Here is an 18445-nt window from a genome sequence, read left to right as displayed (position 1 = left end):
GTTAATGCTTTAGTGTAAGAAGAAACCTCAGACAAGCAAAGCCTTTGCTCCCTTGACCAAAAGTAGCCAGATTGGTACCAAATCCAGTGTGATGGAAGCTAGTCCCAGAACCAGCTTGGAAAGGAGACACCTTTCGGTGTACGCAAGGGCTTTCATAAGTAAGGAAGGGTTTCCCCTTTTTGGAGTTTAGGAGTAAGGTGCACTGTGGGATTGTTTACAGTAGATCAAACACGAACTGCTGGAAAAGTGGGCAGGGCTACACCTGGGAATTTTTATCATATTGGCTATGGAGGGGCCAGAAGTCACCCCCACCCACTGGCTTCCGCAGGATATAAATATGGCAGCCCTTGGAGCCTTCATCAGAACACTTTCTGAACATGCCGATTATCAAAAGAGGACTGAACCTTCTGTCTGTGACCTGTGTGGATACCTGAAGCTCTGGACCTGCTCCCTAATTTACCCAATACTGAGAAGTGGACTTCAAGGGTAGGTTGACTGACTCTCTGTGTGGCTGCAGGGACAAATCAAGCTGCAAGAGCCCTTTTTCTTGAAGTGGCAATTTGACCAGTACCAACTGGACCTAGACTGAACCCTGCTGGTGTATTGTGCTGCAATGAGTCCTCGCAGCTAATTGCTGCCCATGAGGTGCTTGGAGCCTTAAAAGTGACCCAGAATAGCTGTTACAAAAACCCTGAAAAGTTGGGACTTAGAGTATTTTTAGACTTCCAAGACCTCCGGAGTGTCAGAGTGACCTTGTGGCACAGGTGTCCAATTTCAGTGTGATTTTCTAAGATACAGTTTCAGGCTTGCCTCGCTGAAAGATTTGAGCTTCATAAGTAAGACTAAGTAAGAAGGTAAAATCTTTGACTAGTATATCAGATCCGCTCTCCATCACGGTCAGCCTAACAGCGTGCCTAGATACCAGACTACTGCCTCCATAGACTATGATTTATGATTGGTATATAGTACTTCATGGTGCTGCTTTCACTTAAATCTTTAAGAATGTATATCTCTGATCCCCATAATTGCAGTTATTCTTTTTGGTATCATTTTTTTATTACAATTTACTTGTTTTAGGATTTTTATTTTTTGCTGTTGTGACTTTAACACTGTTTTAGTACTGCATAAATACTTTACACATTGCCTTAAGTTAAGCCTGTCTGCTTTGTGCCATTGCCCCCAATGGGCTGAGCTCCTTTTAATTTAATGACTTTTGCGGTTCACCCTGACATGTCAGTGTTACTATTCCACCCACCCCAAACATACATAGACTTTCTTACAGACATGTTCATAACTTTGGAAATCTGGCTGTCCATTATGATCAGTAATAATATATAAAGTGCTGTATTGATAGCGGCCCCTCTCATGATAGGGGCCATAGACACTTTTAGGCCCTACAGGTCTTTTTGACTATTCACATAAAGGTGGTAATTAAGACATATAGGGCCATATGTATGAGCACCTTTTCCCATAGGCAGAGAATTGATAAAACCCTTTGATACATCTGGCCCATAGTGGTTTTTAAACAACATATTATGGTAGATGACAGGATGTGGCATGAAATGAATATACAAATAATGGTAGAGTATTCATTATTCATATCATGTACTTGAGAGTAGATAGATGCTTATGGCTTCATTCATTTCAGCAATAATCCAAAGTTGGTGACCAGAATATATTACTGCTTCCTATGACTTGAAGGTATTCAGCATCATGTCTCCAATGGGTTGATTTGAAACTCTGTAAGGTATGTTTAAATATGGGTCTTTCTTCGAACCTATTTGTTTCCTCATTTGATGATGTAGTTGAAGACAGTGACTCATATATCCCTGGGCAAGGGCCTTTCTCAATCTTCCTTTTCTAGGTTTAGGTGCCTGCTCACAACTTAAATTCCCAGCTATTTCTCTATATAAGTAGTTTGTTCCTCCTTTCTTATTTCCATGGCATGGAAAGTTCTCTAATCATCTCAAATTTCCTTATTTCAAAGGGCTTTACATCTCTGTAGATTTATTTTATGAAGTGCATGGCCACTTCTTTACTTTTCAAGAGGTATCAAATAGTATACATCTAATACAATGCCACATTGCCAATGCCACATTGCTAGGAAGGCTTACTGAAGGCAACCTTATTGATCTTTCTGAAATGTTTTGTGCTGCGTTATATGAGTATTACAAAAAGTTGTGTTTGGCTTTGAAAACCATGGCACCTGTCCACAGTCTGCACTGAGGGGTTGCTTCTTTGCTGGAAGAGGTACTTGAGTATTTTACCATATAAAGTCTTCTGCAGACTTCAGAGTCAACATAACCCTATGTTCCTCTGAAGAGCTTTAATGAAAGCGAAGTCTTATGATATCAGATTACCCCAGTAAATTCTAACCTTTCCTGGTTCCAAGTAAGACAATTACCTCATGGTGTGTTTTACCGCTAAAGGAAGAATGAAAGCAAACGTGAAATATGCAAGGACCACATCTCCCACAATGTTTTGAAGGTGCTATGAAAGGAACTCTTACTACAGGCGCACACATGGGAAAATTTACTCTGTCTGAGTGCTACCTCAGACTTTGGTTATGGACTAGTTGGAGGTATAATTTCCTGTATTTTTTGCCTTTTTAATCTTGAATCCAGTACTCCCAAAAAAGAACTATGGGTCTGTTTTAGAGTTTTGCCAACTCTAAATATGGTATAAAATCCACTACCTTAATTTCTTCCACCATAGATATAGAGTTGTCTGTAGAAATTAGAGAATTTTCAGTTTTGACCAATGCCAAGGCTAAGTAACATTAAATTCGGCAATAGTTTATAGCATTTTGGATTATCAGAAACTGGTAATCCTGCTTTAAAAAAATCTGTTTTCTTCAGGCCAATGGGTGTTTAATTGGAGACCAATACATCATGGCACCTAGTGCACCTTACCTTCACATGCTTGGTGCTAATATGCAACTCACGGACCAGCAATTAAGCTACAACTTGTCATACATTCAATCAAAATCTCTCTTGAAAGCATCCTCGATCATTTAATGTGAAATCATTTTGATTTATGAAAGGTGTAGCCTAAGTAAGATAACCTTTCCCAAATAAAAGGTAGTGAATATGAGACAATAAAGGGCATCAATCAGAAAATGAAACATGTTTATTCAAAAAGTGAAAGGTATGTTAGGTCAAGAAATGTTGATAATTTAACAGGATCACCATAGTAAGCCTTGGATGATGCCAAAATGATGAGTGAGAGTATTATGGTGGAGTGGCAAGGTAGCTAACAATGACTGACCGGAAGCAAATAGACTCGGTTTGTTCACCATCAATTAAGCAAACGTGGGAAGCACGGAACAGCTTGGACCCTAGGGAAGTGAAAAAAAAGAAAACAATTAGGTATACGGGTATCTCCAAGCACAAAGCCACATTTTTCACCTACTATTGCTGGTTCTGTTAACAACCCTTGATACAGTGACCACAATGCATACAGCCATGTTTCTATCCCTTGTTGCTGCTGGGTTACCTATTATTCCTTGTAGAATTTGTGTTATGTCACCCAGGGTGATAGACAGAGATCAAATGCTACTCAGGCAATGAAACATCTTTTGGCATTTTCACCTGTCGAAACAGGTCTTTTTTGTGCTTAATAAGCTTAATTAAGTAAATAACTGTTACATAAAAGATATGCCATGAAACATAATATATCTGTAATAGGATAGAAATGGAGAAACAGGCAGTAAGCAGAGTAGAAAGCTGTTTTCATGTTATCAATAACATAGAGAGAAAGGGGGAGGGGGAAAGAAAAATAAAAGGGGAAATATAATACAATTCTATAATTGAAGATCGTGGAAACAAATTGTAAACCTATTAAAGAAGAAGCAAACACGTAAAACATCAGAAATGCAAGCCAAAAGTAAAAGGAAACAGGGGAAAATTAAAGTAGAGGAAAAAGCAGGGACAAACATTAATTATGGAGGTTGAAAAGTCTCAGAACGATAACGTAATGAATGCATTGAAATCTTAGGTAAATAATTGGATAGCGATGACCAAAATAAATCTCTATTTACATATGGTTTAACAAAAGAGGCAAATGCAATATCTAATTTAAGATAATAACAGACATTATTCCACCAGGACTTTACTGAAAGTTTAGTTGAGCATTTCCAGTCAAGTGTGATTTGCTGGAAAGCTAAGGCCAATATTAAGTCAAATAAAGCTTTTTCATGTATATACAATTCCAATGATTCTGATAAAGTTCCTGTAAAAAGAATAATATTTGATAAGGGCGCATGTAGGTTAAAAATAGCTGAATGGTGCTTCCAAACATCCTTCGAAAAGGAATAGACAGCGGGACAATAAAACAGTAGGTTCATCAAATCAGCCATAGGAGAAAGACAGGATCAACAGTCCTTATCATTAGCCTGTATAAAATTAGCTATGGATGAAGGTGTATAATATAATCTATGGTAAAGAAAGAACAAGTATTGAGTAGTGGAAGCAGATCTAGAAATCTTTAAAGATCTAGCCAATAGTTTGTTCCAAAAACCTATGCTCCAATCACAATCCAGATCCATCTCCCAAGCAGTTTCTATCTTAGATTTAGCTCGAACAACATCAAGAGTAAGAAGATGTTTATAGATCAAGATGGCTTTAGTAAATACAGTTAAGACTCTGAGTAGAGGATCCACTATGGGAGTAGGTTCAATAGAGGGGAGAGGATAAAACACGTTTTCATGAGGGATGAAAATTTGTGCCAGCACGAATGCGGGCAATTAAAGGTGTTCTGAAATTGGAGAAAGGAATATGGAGATTAACCATCAGACACATCCCGAACCCAGATAATACCTTTAAGTCTCCAGGATTTCCAAAAAAGAGGTCTATTACTAATGGTAATAAGACAATTGTACCAAAGAGGAGACTGAAGGAAAGCATCCCTAGAAATGATTTCCAATTGATAATGAGGTTTTAATAATGAACAAGTATGTTTAAACAGTGGATGAGAGGTAGCATTGGCCTTTGTTGTGAAGGTGAGGACTTTCTTACCAGAAAAGGATGCAAGTAAGGGATGTTCAATTGTGACCCACAGAGGTGTAAAAGGGGAGGCTTCAGTAAGAAGCCATTTAGAAGCTAGTCAAAGACAAAATGCTTTATGGTATAATCGGAAGTCGGGAAACTTCACTCCTTCCACAGATTTAGGTTTACAAAGATCTGACAAAGAAATTCTTGATTTTTTATTGTCCCATAAAAATTTAGAGAGAAGGGAATCAAGTTAAATAAATGTTTGGGATGTGAATGGGAATCATAAAAAATATATGTAATAAAATAGGAGTAACTATCATTTTAATAGAATCAAGATGTCCCCACCAAGAGAGAATGAGAGGATTCCAGGAGGAGATAAGTTTAGAAATACAATTAATCACTTTCTTCATATTGAATTTAACTGAGTCTAATATGGAATTATTAAACCAAATGCCTAAGTATTTGATTTCTGGACTGTTCTAACGAAACCCAGTGGCATCAAAATGTTTTTTTTTTTTTAAACCTTTATTGTACAGAAGGCGTGCACAGATACGGGCCTACAACCCACCGGGCCGGCCACCACAATTAAGAGACATACGAGGCAATACAGAAGAGACAACAGGATTTCTAAGTAGCTCATATGAAAAGCAAAGGCAACAAGTCTCTAAGTCGCCATCACGGACAGGATAAAAGTAGGATAATTTTATAATAGAAAAAAGGGGTGTCACAGGATAATGACAATCGGTATAGTCCGGAGGGCCGTGGTGGGCCGTGAGCAAGCCGAAGTCTCGAATACAGGAAAAGACCAACAGAGCAATACATTTTGGCAAAGGCAGAACGTGAGTCCCACATCAAGAACAATCGCAATCGCTGCTCAGCACCCACCCACCACTACCAGGGCACATAATAATAAAACAGCGAAAAATACGCTTACAAAACTAAAAGCCCTCCGTTACAACAACCCAAGGGAGGAAAAGAAAATGGGGTGGGGAAAGGGAAAAAAGGGGAGGAAGAGGACATCAAAAAAGGGGAGGGGAAAGTGAGGGCGCAGCGTCAGTGCACGCCCCCCACGGCTAACAAAGCACCCAATACTAATTCGGCACATGGAACTAGTGGCAACAGGAGAAATGAGTGCATAGTAAACCGTGACAGCAGACATACCAAAAGGGCCATGCCAGCACAAACACCCCGGGGGGCTACGTGCCAACACCGCGCCACGAAATTAGGGGATACATAAGAGCCATAGAACCAAAAAGAGGAACAGGGAAAGATACAATAAACAGACCCCCCCCACCACCCCGCACAGCCCACCCTGCACCCCTGCAGAAGGCTATGCCCTACCCCCCAGCAGCGTGCCTGTCGCCCTAATTATAACCCGAAATATAGAGAAATATAAGAAAGAAAGAATAACTTAGATTAAAAAGGGGGGGAAGGGAAAACAGGGAAAAACAGCGGGAGAGGAGCCACATAATCAAAACCCCTTCAGCTCCCACCCCCCCGCCCGAAAATACTCAGAGCCCACGGGAAGATAATAAACACACGGATAAGCTCCAGGAACGTAAAGACGTATCAAACATAATCATACAATTATGAACGGATCACCCAACCATACCACAAAATAACAGTCCACAGAGGCAAGATCAGCTCAACCCTGTCCTCGTTTTTCGCAAACTGTAATCGTCCAGCGCACCAGGAACCAGATCACATAAAACAGGAGGTGAATAACAGGAAGTCGAATCAAAAATACACTCAAGTTGTAGCGATCGTGACCCGGATGATCCAGAAAGTACAGTAACCATTTCAGGCAAAGCAGGCAAAGTTCCGATGAGAATACAGAGAAAGCCGGTCCAGCGGCACCGTCACAGTCAAAATGTGTTTTGAAACAGAATTTGGTAATGGGTAGAATTTCTGTTTTGTCAGAATTAATTTTATACCCTAAAACAAGGGAGAAGTCTGAAATTTCTTGCATAAGGGGAGGGACAGAAGTTTTAGGATGATATATAAAGAGTAAGATGTCGTCTGCATAAATTGGTAACTTCAAATGTAGATCACCATAAACAAACCTAGAAATAGATGTATTTTGATGAATGTGAGATAAAAAGGATTCAAGTGATAAAATTAAAAGAAGGGGTGAGAGAGGGCAACCTTGATGTACACCGTGCTGCAAATTAAAAAAATTGAGAGACAAGACCATTAACTACAACAGAAGCTTTAGTAGCTGAGTATAACGGAGAAATCAGAAAGAAGAATTTAGGACCAAAACCATGCCATTGAAGAGCTTTAAATAAAAAGGACCAGTTTACGCTATCAAAAGCCTATCTGCATCGTTGGAGACTGCAGCTAGGGGATAAGGAAGAGTTGAGGCATTATTCAAAACATTAAATAATAAACAAGAGTTGTTCGATGTTAATCTACCTTTAATGAAACCACATTGCTCTAAACCAATTAATATTTGAAGAAGAGGTTCAAGGCGTAACGCGAGCACTTTGGCGAACATTTTGTAGTCCACATTCACTAGGGAAATGGACGGTAATTAGATCTGATTCTAGAGGAGCAAAATCCATGTCTACCTCAGATGAAAGCGGGACTCGGTTAAGATATGTACCTATATGTATTGATAGAAGGGGGATGTGAGGCGGATTCTGGGGTGTATATATATTTTTTATAAAATTCCATGATTTTAGATGTCTTGGTCTTTAAAGAGGAGTTTTCCATCTGATGAATGAATAGAATCTATCAAACCACGGTCCTTACAAGACTTAAGGTACTTACCCAGAAGCTTGCCAGCTTCATTACGTCCCCCATAAAGCCAAGCAATCGTTCGGAGAAGAATAGACAAAGCATTATCAGTTGATGTTTTATTAAAGTCAAATTTCGCACGAACAAGTTCCTGTAAGGCAGATTCAGATTCAGTTGAGGATGTTTAAAATTAGTGTTCCAAATGTTTGATATTGGCTATCAAAACTTTCTGCTGATTAAGTAATTGCTTCTTTTTCCTGGAAACAAAATCTATAATGAAACCACGTGCCATAGCTTTAAAAGAGTACCAAAGTAATGAAGAAGAGGTATCTGGAGACAAATTTAAGGTAAATATTTCCTCTGTAAAGGAAATAAAAGAGAAAGAAAAATGTGGATCTTGCAAGATAGAATTATTAAGCCTCCATCTAGAAGATCTGGGTTGGCATGGTCAGAAATGACAATGGGTTCCATTAAGGAGGAAATAAGGTTCTGTGTTAAAGCAGGAGAAAGAAAAATATAGTCTAATCAGGTCAGAGTGCCATGTGGGGGAGAGAAAAAGGAGAATTCTGTGTTGTCAGAATTACAGAGCCTCCAAGTATCCACAAGGTGTGTCTGAGATTTTGTACTCTGAAATTGTTTGTGGGTCTTATGAGGGAGGAAACAGACTTGGCATTGTAGATTAATGAAAGGGTCAATCACTTGGTTACCGTCACCTCCTAAAATAAAGAATTTGTTTTTATGTTGAATGCATTTTTTGTGATATTAGGCCAAAAGGAATAATCCGGTTGAGTTGGACCATAAATATTAAAAACTGTAAGATAAATATTGTTAATGGGCAACTTAACTAATATCCATCTACCTTCTAAATCAATTTCTTTAGAAATAACAGAACATTCCAAACATTTATAAACAAGAATAATTACCCTAGTTTTCTTTGTTGTAGTAGGAGACATCAAGACTAAACCTACCCACTAAATCTACCCACTGTCTTTTAAGCTTCAAAGCCTCTGTCTCTGTCAAATGAGTCTCTTTCAATAAAACTACTTCAGGATTTTATGAGGCTAAATGAGATAGTATTCTCTGCCTCTTTATAGGATTAATAAAACCTTTCACATTCCATGAAACAACTTTGAATGCAAAAAAACTGATTAAATATAAGAAACTCGATCAACATCGATGAGGAAAAAGAAGAGGAGTCTTGAGAAAAGAGAATTATAGAGTAAAATATCCAATGAAATCACTAAGAAAAAGGAAAGAGAAAAAGAGAAGGAAAAAAGAGAAAGAATAAGTGAGATAGTAAGAGAAGACAGTACATGTCATGCACAAAATGATGACTGAAATACATACCTGAAGGAGAAATAGTCAGATACTAGGACTGGCTACAGACAACAAAGACGGCACCAGACAGGGGAGATGAACCACGTCAAGAAATCAAAAAGGAAGGGGAAGTTGTGGAAATGAATATGTAGGGAATCCAAACTATCTGTAAAAAGATAAAAGTAAAAGACACAACATGGATGATTATTAACAGATATAATTACCAAAACATAACCTGCAAAAAAAATGATTAATGAGGGTTAGAGTGATCGTTACTTGAGCCTTTAAAAAATCAGAGAGACTTTCACATAAAAGTCATGTTATGGAAGGAGGACCGGCTGTATCCATGGTAGCTGAAGAGTGTGAATGAAGACATTTTCAAAGGCCTGCAGGGTCTTCAAAAGTAGAGGTGTTGTTTGCAAAAGTTACTTTGAACAAGCATGGATGGAATAAAGCATATCTGGCACCAATGGAATGTAAAGCTGGTCTAAGATCTAGAAACTCCTTCCGTTGTTTAGCTGTTACTGTTGAGACATCTTGGGATATGAACACTTTAGATCCTGACCATATTAATTGCTTCTTAAGTTTGGACTTGCAAAAGGTCTGTGAATTGCAAAAAAAGAAGGATCACGCTGTCACGCAGCCGTTTAGATCTGCCCATGTAATACAAAGTTGCAGTAGAACCAGAGTAGAAGAGATAAATGAATAATATGTTCTCCCTTTAGTGAGAAATAAAAAATAAAAAGACCTGTGGCTTGAAAAATGCCCTTTCAAGAGTAGCTGGAGCAAGGTACCAACAGTAGAGAGGTATACATCTCAAAAGCCAGTGAACAAACACAGTACCTTATGTGAGAAGCAGAGCTGAAAGGAACTTCCAGTCAGGAGAAGAAACAAAATGGTGGCTGGAAGGCAGGAGAAGGTGTCCCACAACATTTTACTTATCAAAAGGTAGGAGGAAGGGTCCACAAGACAGCCTCATGGTAAGGGGATGTTCCGCAATGGAAACCTCCCCCCTGGAGTCCAGAAAACAGTGCTAGATCTGCCGAAATCCCCTGATGATCTCCCAAAATCCCCTGATGATCTCCCGACGTAGCACGGAGCTCCGTGGTCAGGCAGCCATTTTGAAAGGAGCCACACACGCATCCATCGGAACAGGTCTTGCTAATAAAAACCTTCAGTGAGTGTAGATATAAACAACAGAGCACGGAGGACTGCCTTAAAGGAATAATTCATATAAGTCTAAATTCCGGACTAGCTGCTGGAAACCAGTCAACAAACTAATTAGACAGAGGCATATCTTTGTCCTGTGATGTTCACGGTTTGTGGAAATGGATGGCAACGTTGTGAATATCATTTTGGCACTCTGGACGTTTAACTCAGGAACATTGCTCAGACATCTTAGCACAATAAACAGAGGAATATTGCAACAAGTAACAGACTATGGATAGTAAAACGTACTCAGAACACTTTTATATGTGACATGTTTTTCTTCATCTTTCATTCTGACAACCTTTTTTTTGTAATGGGTTTAATCTCGAAGACTTCCTGTATTGTACTTCAACAGGAACTTCACCTGGCATGTGTGTTGGCCCCTTGTTTCATTTTTTGAGCCCTATAATTAAACCTCTAGACTGGGCATGCTAAATAACCTTCGGCCACATATGCACTGCTGAAATTGACTGCTTTTCTTCGCCCATTTCAGTGACTCTCCTTGGGGAATGGCGAGGCTGCTTGTTAGGGGATCAGGATGACACTGGAAAATAATACAGTATTAATCACTACCCTATTATAAGACAACAGTAAAAGTGCATATCACACTGCATGTTGTCTGTGAGTCAGGAAAGATTTTGTGTACCAAGGTTATTTTGCCCATAATTCAAATTGAATATCATACAACTGATAACGCCGGATTCTTATCTCTAAATCTACCTAAGAATCCTCGGTCGACTGGATCTTTGTTATCTGCTAGGAAGTGTAAAGGGGAGAAAACCAATACATTCACAATTAAACAGCATGACCAATCCATTTAGACTCGGAAAGGATCACTGACTCTGCATTACAATTTAGGGCTTTTATTACAAAGCCAAAAATAACTAGACATACAAGCACCTCATGACGAGGTTGAAGACATGCATAGGCACTAATACAAAGTTCATCCTACGCACCAGTCTGATCCGGTGTAGCATAAAAAGAATGAGCAACTCTAAAAATACTAAACAGGCAACAAATGCTCCAACATCTAAATCAGTCTTCATTAGTAGCTGTAAAATAAATCTGTCAATCTGTTCGTACACTATGACTAAAGTGGCATCCCTACTTAACATCTTCCAGGCAAGATCAAGAAAAGGTGTCAGCTCATGAAGACTTCCTAAGAAGTACACTCACATTGCAAGGGTCAGTGGCCAAAACGAAATCTTCCTTCTAAGAATCGATCCCTTCTTCTACCCTACCAAACGGCTCTCTGCTAACTCATCCGTCGGGGCACTGTCCCTAATACAAAATCCACAATAGATAGGACACGCCTCCGATACACCTCCTCTGGCCAGGCACATCTCGTAGGTAATTTCCCACCAAAACTTGTACTCAATCCAGCAACGGTTGGTATGTCCTTGGGTCTCAGACTTCTTCAGCGAGCTTCCAGTTATCGCCATTCCTGGACACTGTGTTGCAGGTCTCCTCCATACCTAACTTCTAAAACAAAGAGCATCAGTCTAGCTAACGAGAACGGTGTCCTTGCACCTGCAACAGAAGCATGAGAATGGAACAACATTGCTCACACATGAATCTTGCTGACTGCCTTCAAATGAGAGCTTTACCAGGGGAAAATACACTTCGGCCTACACAATTCAGCTAACATAAGAAATTATGAATAGGCCTTTCATAGCAAACGTGAACCTTCATTTAAGACCTTTACACAACAAGAATAACACACAGTAATAAATGTTGCATCTGTATGCACCACTCTTCAACACATTAAAACACAGTTAATCGTTCGTACATGTGCAACTTGAATATAGTGCACATTTAAATCTAATGCATTACATTACTCGTGAACTACTTCGTTAAGTATTTGCAATGAATATCAATGATTACATGAGCACATTTAAATGTTGTTTTAACTTCTCGACTGACATGAACTAATTTTCTATCAATACTCTTACACATTTTGTTATTACCCCACATTTTTAACGAACATCATTTAGTATAACACAAGAATATATGCGGGTGCGAGCTATCCACGATTATGATGCACCCCTGCAATTTTTCTATGAATATCATAAAGCTCTATCACAACTTAGACAATTGCACTATCTGCTGACAGCTGAGGTACAGACCCTTGCCTCATAATAAGATATATTAATTAATATTTAATTTAGATTTTGACAGTGATTGGTATGAAAGTCAAATCCTGTAGATAATTTGGTGAGAAAGATCAAATCTAAACTCGGATTAGAATACCTCCTTTTTGGTACTTGGAAGATTGAATAACTGGCCAGCATAAGAGAAATTATGAAATATTCACGCTTGTGATTGGAAGACATCTTCAAGAGTAACATATTTACTCTATGGATTACCCTTATGAAATTACAGGCCGGGCTGAGGCGAGCAAACCAACTGTGGGTCAATGATTCCCTTATTGAAGCCTGGTTAGCTTAGTGATCCTTCTGGTTGAACACTGTGGTATCTCAGTTATAGGTGACATCAAGACTGCAGCCAGCTCTTCTCTCTAACAACCTGTCAGTGGACTCCCTACAACAAAATACCTAAAATGCAAAGTCTGAGCTGCCAACTGGCCATTAATTTCACTGCTCTTCATGACCTTATCTAATCGATCTGCCATCCATGAGCTGCAAATGATAAAACCCAATTAAAAACACTTGGCGGAGTGATAAACCGAAGCTACTGCCCTCACATTTACCAGTGGATGGCACAGCCAATAAATAGCTTCTTACACGAAGGTAGACTCATGCAACACTCTTCACTTCTGCCCATGCAACCTGTTGGGATACCGCCAGAAAACTCCGGCAATTAGTCTTTAAGTTGGATTTAGAGTACCAAAAGGAGCCCCTAAGCCAAATGGCTGTCTTCATTGGTTGGATTTGAACTTGCAAGCAGTCCTAGGGGAAATGTAGGTGCCACCTTTAAAAGTAGCAAGTACACCAGAATGAAGTAGAAGTGGAAGTGTTGAGTGTGAGAACTTTCTAGGGATTGAATCAGGTCCACCTACCATTCGTATTCCACTTCACATTTTTAAAAAAAAGCATGCTACTGGCACTCCCAAACCAGCATATATCCAAAATAATAAATACATCTCTGCTGATTGTAATACAACATTCTCTAGTCTGTCAGAAGAACATTAGAATGGCTTTTTCTTCCTCTTACTTAAACCACAGCTTTTCAGACTGATTTTAAAAACTGTCAGAAGCAGCTTCCTGTCCTGATCAAGTGGACTATTTGTATTACACTATTGGCAAAACATTTTCTATAATCTTTCAAAATGACCACCATCTTGTGTGACAGAAATGTCTAATAAACCATGTTTTCCATGTTTTTATCATGGTTGGTCACTATTATTTACTTTGCCAATGTATGCACATTTTAAAAGCCTCTGCCTTATGCCTCACTCAAAATTGTCACCCTCACAGCAAAGCAAGACTGGATGTTTCTATCTGTGTTTGATAGACACACCTTAATGTACACCAACTTGTAATTATTTGTCTTAGGTAATGGTACTAATAAGAGTACCTGCTGGGTATTAGTCAAGATGTTAGATGCAAGTGGTACTACAAGTTAAAAAAAATAATGTTTGTATACGGAGAAACAACGGATTATATAATTTATTGCCCAACAAAAGCATAGCAAGCATCATATAATTAGACACTTTGAGGTTCGGATATCAGTCAGTTATGACCATTTAGTTTGATACTCAATTTTCTGCATTAGCAATTCATATGAATGTTAATATATTTAGAGGGTTTATATTGTTTTGTGTATCAGACTCTGTTTTCCTAACCTTAATTGAGAATGTTTGATTAAAAAAAGTATTTTGATGACAGACCACAATAGTAAGAATATCATTTAATTGACTAATCACTAATGTTTTCTTTTCTAGGTGCAATGTGGCCTATATGGCTTACGCATTGGTAGCGACAAACCTACATTCAAATTGGTGTATGGTGATATATTCCACAGACATGGAAAAAGTGATGAACTTGTTAACTTGAATGTTGGAGGCTTCAAACAATCTATCCATCAAGGCACCCTCCTTCGATTTCCTCACACAAGACTTGGAAAACTGATCAAGTGCCACTCAGAAGAGGCCATATTGGAGCTATGCGATGACTACAATGGCACCAATAAAGAATATTACTTTGACAGGAATCCATCCTTGTTTAAATACATCTTGAACTTCTACTACACTGGAAAACTTCACGTCATGGAGGAGTTGTGCATTTTTTCCTTCTGTCAAGAAATAGAGTATTGGGGGATCAATGAGCTCTTCATTGGGGCCTGCTGCACCAATAAATATCATGATAGGAAGGATTTTAATAATGAGAGAGACTGGGATCAAAAAAGTGATGTAAGGAGTGAAGACTCTTCCATCGACGAGTCATCAATGTTTGAAAAAGAGTTAGAAAAGTTTGATACTCAATGCTTTGGTGAACTGAGAAGAAACATATGGATTAGACTAGAAAACCCAGGATACTCTTTATTAGCAAAGGTGATTGCAATTTTCTCCATAAGTGTGGTCCTTGCTTCTATTGTGGTTATGTGCATTCATAGTATGCCTGAGTTTCAAAGATTTGATGTCAATGATAGGGAAATTGAAGACCCTGGTTTAGAAGTAGTGGAGGTTATTTGTATAGTTTGGTTCACCACCGAGCTTGTGGTAAGACTTGCAGCTGCTCCAAATCTAAAGAAGTTCTGCAAAAACCCAATGAACATTATTGATTTTGTCTCAATTATTCCATTTTATGCAACTCTCGCTGTAGACACAAAAGGCGAAGAAAATGAAGGAATTGAAAACATGGGAAAAGTTGTTCAAATTCTTCGTTTAATGAGAATATTCCGCATCCTGAAGCTTGCCCGGCATTCAGTGGGGCTACGTTCTTTGGGTGCAACTTTGAGACATAGTTATCACGAGGTTGGGCTACTACTGTTATTTTTGGCTGTTGGGATTTCAATTTTTTCAGTTCTTGTTTACTCAGTTGAAAAAGATGATGATATGTCAAAACTACAAAGCATTCCCATGTGCTGGTGGTGGGCGACTATCAGCATGACCACTGTGGGCTATGGAGACACTCACCCGGTCACTTTATTTGGAAAGCTTATTGGCAGTGTATGCATTCTCTGTGGTATATTGGTGGTAGCCCTACCCATTACCATTATTTTTAACAAGTTTTCTAAATACTATCAGAAGCAAAAGGTTATAGATGTGGACGAATGTAATGAGGAAGAGGCGAAGGAAAAATGCAATGACTTACCTTACTTTAACATCCGGGATATCTATGCAAAAAGGATGAATTCCTTTATTTCCAGCCTTTCTTCTGTTGGAATTATAGCAAGCGAGGAAGACTCTACAGATGCATCTAGCATGCAGGAGCTTGAAGCTGTTTGCCACACATCTTTTGACAAAGGACCTGCAAAATGAGTTCATCATCCTTCCCAATTTCCTGCTTGCAATTTCTGTTAAAAAATGTGGTCTCTATCTTATCTTCACTGTGTCGTTTTGAGCAATTTTCATTATTACAGCTTTAGAGACACTGGATTTCTTAAAAAGCACTTAATTCTCAGGGTATGACAGCCATATTTTTGCAACATGAATTTCTTTAATAATATATGCTTTATTGTTTAGATAAGGATAAGATAAATGCCTCATTGATGTTTTATTTTTTTACATTATTGATATTATGCTATTTATAGAAAAAGAGAAAAATGATATAACACGCTGCACCTGCAGCCTAGTACTTCAGGATGCATGTGTGCTTGCACTTTCTGGCAGTCGCGTGGCAGTAAATTGTGACATAAAGAGAGAGCCACAATCCAATCATTTAAGTCCATGGCATGCGCTGCATGTGCAACGTGAAAATGGAATACGAGATAAACGGTGATGCAAAAAATGCATGCAGATCCATTCCCAGTGAGCGGATATGAAATTCTGGCACCAAATAAACCTCCTAACTCAGTGAACAGTTCAATTTGTGTGATGCAGCATTTTTCAGTGAGCTTGTTGTGTTTATACATTGTAGAGAATATTAAAAATATACACAGAACATGTTAAGAAGGGTACTGGAATATCAACATTGTGTGATAGGAAGACATTGCTCCTCTCACAAGTGACTAATGTTCATCCAGGATTGGTGTGTCCATAGCAAAATTTAAGGATAAACTCTGACTTTCTAAATGAGTACAATTTAGAGTTAATTTATGTAACTTTATCTTATGTGGATATACTGAAAATTCCACAGGAATCAAGCATCCTTGACATAAGTTCAATGTCCCTAGCCCATCCTATTAAAGGGTTTAAATACACATCATCAAATGCAGCATGCTCTTTTGACAAGAGGATTTGAAGTTTAAGAATCTCTTTGCAATTCCTAGGATAACAAATGGTGTTAGTTGTTCACAGGGCCCCCGTATCTCAATTCCATATTTGATTGTCTTTTTTCTTCATTTCAGTAATTGTCATCCTGTTGTTTACCACCCAACCAACATTGTGAACTTTATTCGACATTTGATAAAAGTGAGAGTCTGAGGTTTGTATCACTTTCCATAAAGCATCAACAGGGGCCAGTTGGCATACTGTTAGCCAAATGGCCGCTAATTCCCAAAAACTGTAAGCGTACTCCAAATACAGAAGTAGGCATACAAGTGTAAATTTACAGTTTTTTGCCAATTGGGCTAGTAATACGATCTGCTCCTATTTAAAATTGGCATACTGGTTTAATTTTTATTTGTGAGACAACGCAAATGTGAGTATAAATTCAAGTTTTGTGAATCCAAACTGCAAAATTAAATATCAACCATGGCATGCTCAAACTAAAGTGCAGTTTATGTGGACAGGTGGCTTTGTGACTCAGGGCTTTGTCATTTGGGCTCATCGCTGAGGAGTGATTATTTTAGGAGGGTGTTGATTTGAAAAGAAGGTCAACAACTACTCAAAAAACTGTGTGGAGCAATATCCTTCCCTGGACATTATTGGAAACCAATATGCACACATGAGAATCTGGAGAGGATACACCTCAAATTAGTGGAACATTTCAAAGTTGAAATGCACAAAATAGAATAACATTTTAAAGTGAGAATGCTCTTTTTCAGAAGTATTTAAGTTTGTGTAGAACTCCTGGAATTATTTGAGACCTCAAAAAATTTCAAATTTACTTCAAAGAACTAAATAAACATAGGAGTTTAAATTGTTTACATTTTTTTCGAGAATCCTGGGTGCAAATTCGGATCTGTTCTCTATATTTAGCTAAACCTTTCAAGCTCAATCTTAATGTTTTGGTGATTTAAATCAATATTTCAGATATTCCTTTAAAGAAGAGGACAATGCATTATGATATATTTCTTCTTGTGTGCACACATGTACAACTATAAGGGAGAGGTTGGAGATGTGTACCATGATGGCTTTTAAATATTTGTTTCTTATTTAGAGTAACACTAGGTGACAGCGCTAATTGTACTCTACTTCTCTTTAAGTGTGGATTATTGATGTTCCATACAATTATATACTATTAGTTTCATGAATAAGTTCTACCCTTGTAAAGAAATTTTGGTTTATAAGCACAGGGAATGAAAGGCTTCACTGCCTTGAAGTTTGACAGTTTGGTGCAATCAACCCTTATTGCACTTATTGGAGTGTTAGAAAATATTCACTATGTGAATTATCACCAATCCTCCTCATATACTTCCAAAGCTTGCATGTTTCATCTTTTTGGATAAACACTTCATGGAGCATCAGAGATACTACCTTGACCTACCCACTAAAGTTTGTGTTCAGCCACAATCTGAGCTTCTAATGTTTCTTAACCCCTTAACAGAGCTGCAAATCCTCCCGCAGTTAAAGAGTGGGCGGGGCTGCATCGTCCAACGGACGTGTGCAGCTCCAGCGAGGTAGTGCGTGTGTCAGCCGTTGACCGACGCAAGCACGCAACGGGTTAAATGAGAAGACCAGTTCAAAGGAGAAGCTTTGATATACCGCTAATATTAATTTTTCTTTCCCCTTTTTTAAATGAAAGGCTATTCATGCATCAACAAACAAAGGGGCATATTTACAAGGGCATTGCGCCATAGGAATATCACTTTTACTGATGTTCCTGTGGCTCAATGCCAGTCTCCATATTTACAAAGTGGTGTTAAGCCACTTTTTGTGGATAAACGCCGCTTTGTAATTGTTA

At 38.5% G+C, this 18445-nt stretch overlaps 1 protein-coding gene across 1 annotated transcript in view; it reads left to right on the top strand.

Annotated features, from left to right (window-relative positions):
* Positions 1–17389, top strand: part of KCNS3 (potassium voltage-gated channel modifier subfamily S member 3) — a 101577-nt gene extending 84188 nt beyond the window's left edge. The window contains exon 3 of the mRNA XM_078646773.1: positions 14161–17389. Coding sequence (XP_078502899.1) covers positions 14161–15699 — 1539 coding nt within the window. The 3' untranslated portion in view covers positions 15700–17389. The remainder of the gene's footprint in view (positions 1–14160) is intronic.
* The last annotated feature ends 1056 nt before the right edge of the window (positions 17390–18445 follow it).

This window comes from Lissotriton helveticus, chromosome 6 (genome assembly GCF_964261635.1).
Source record: "Lissotriton helveticus chromosome 6, aLisHel1.1, whole genome shotgun sequence".
NCBI classification, from domain to species: domain Eukaryota; kingdom Metazoa; phylum Chordata; class Amphibia; order Caudata; family Salamandridae; genus Lissotriton; species Lissotriton helveticus.
This window is presented reverse-complemented; position numbering and strand designations above follow the sequence as displayed.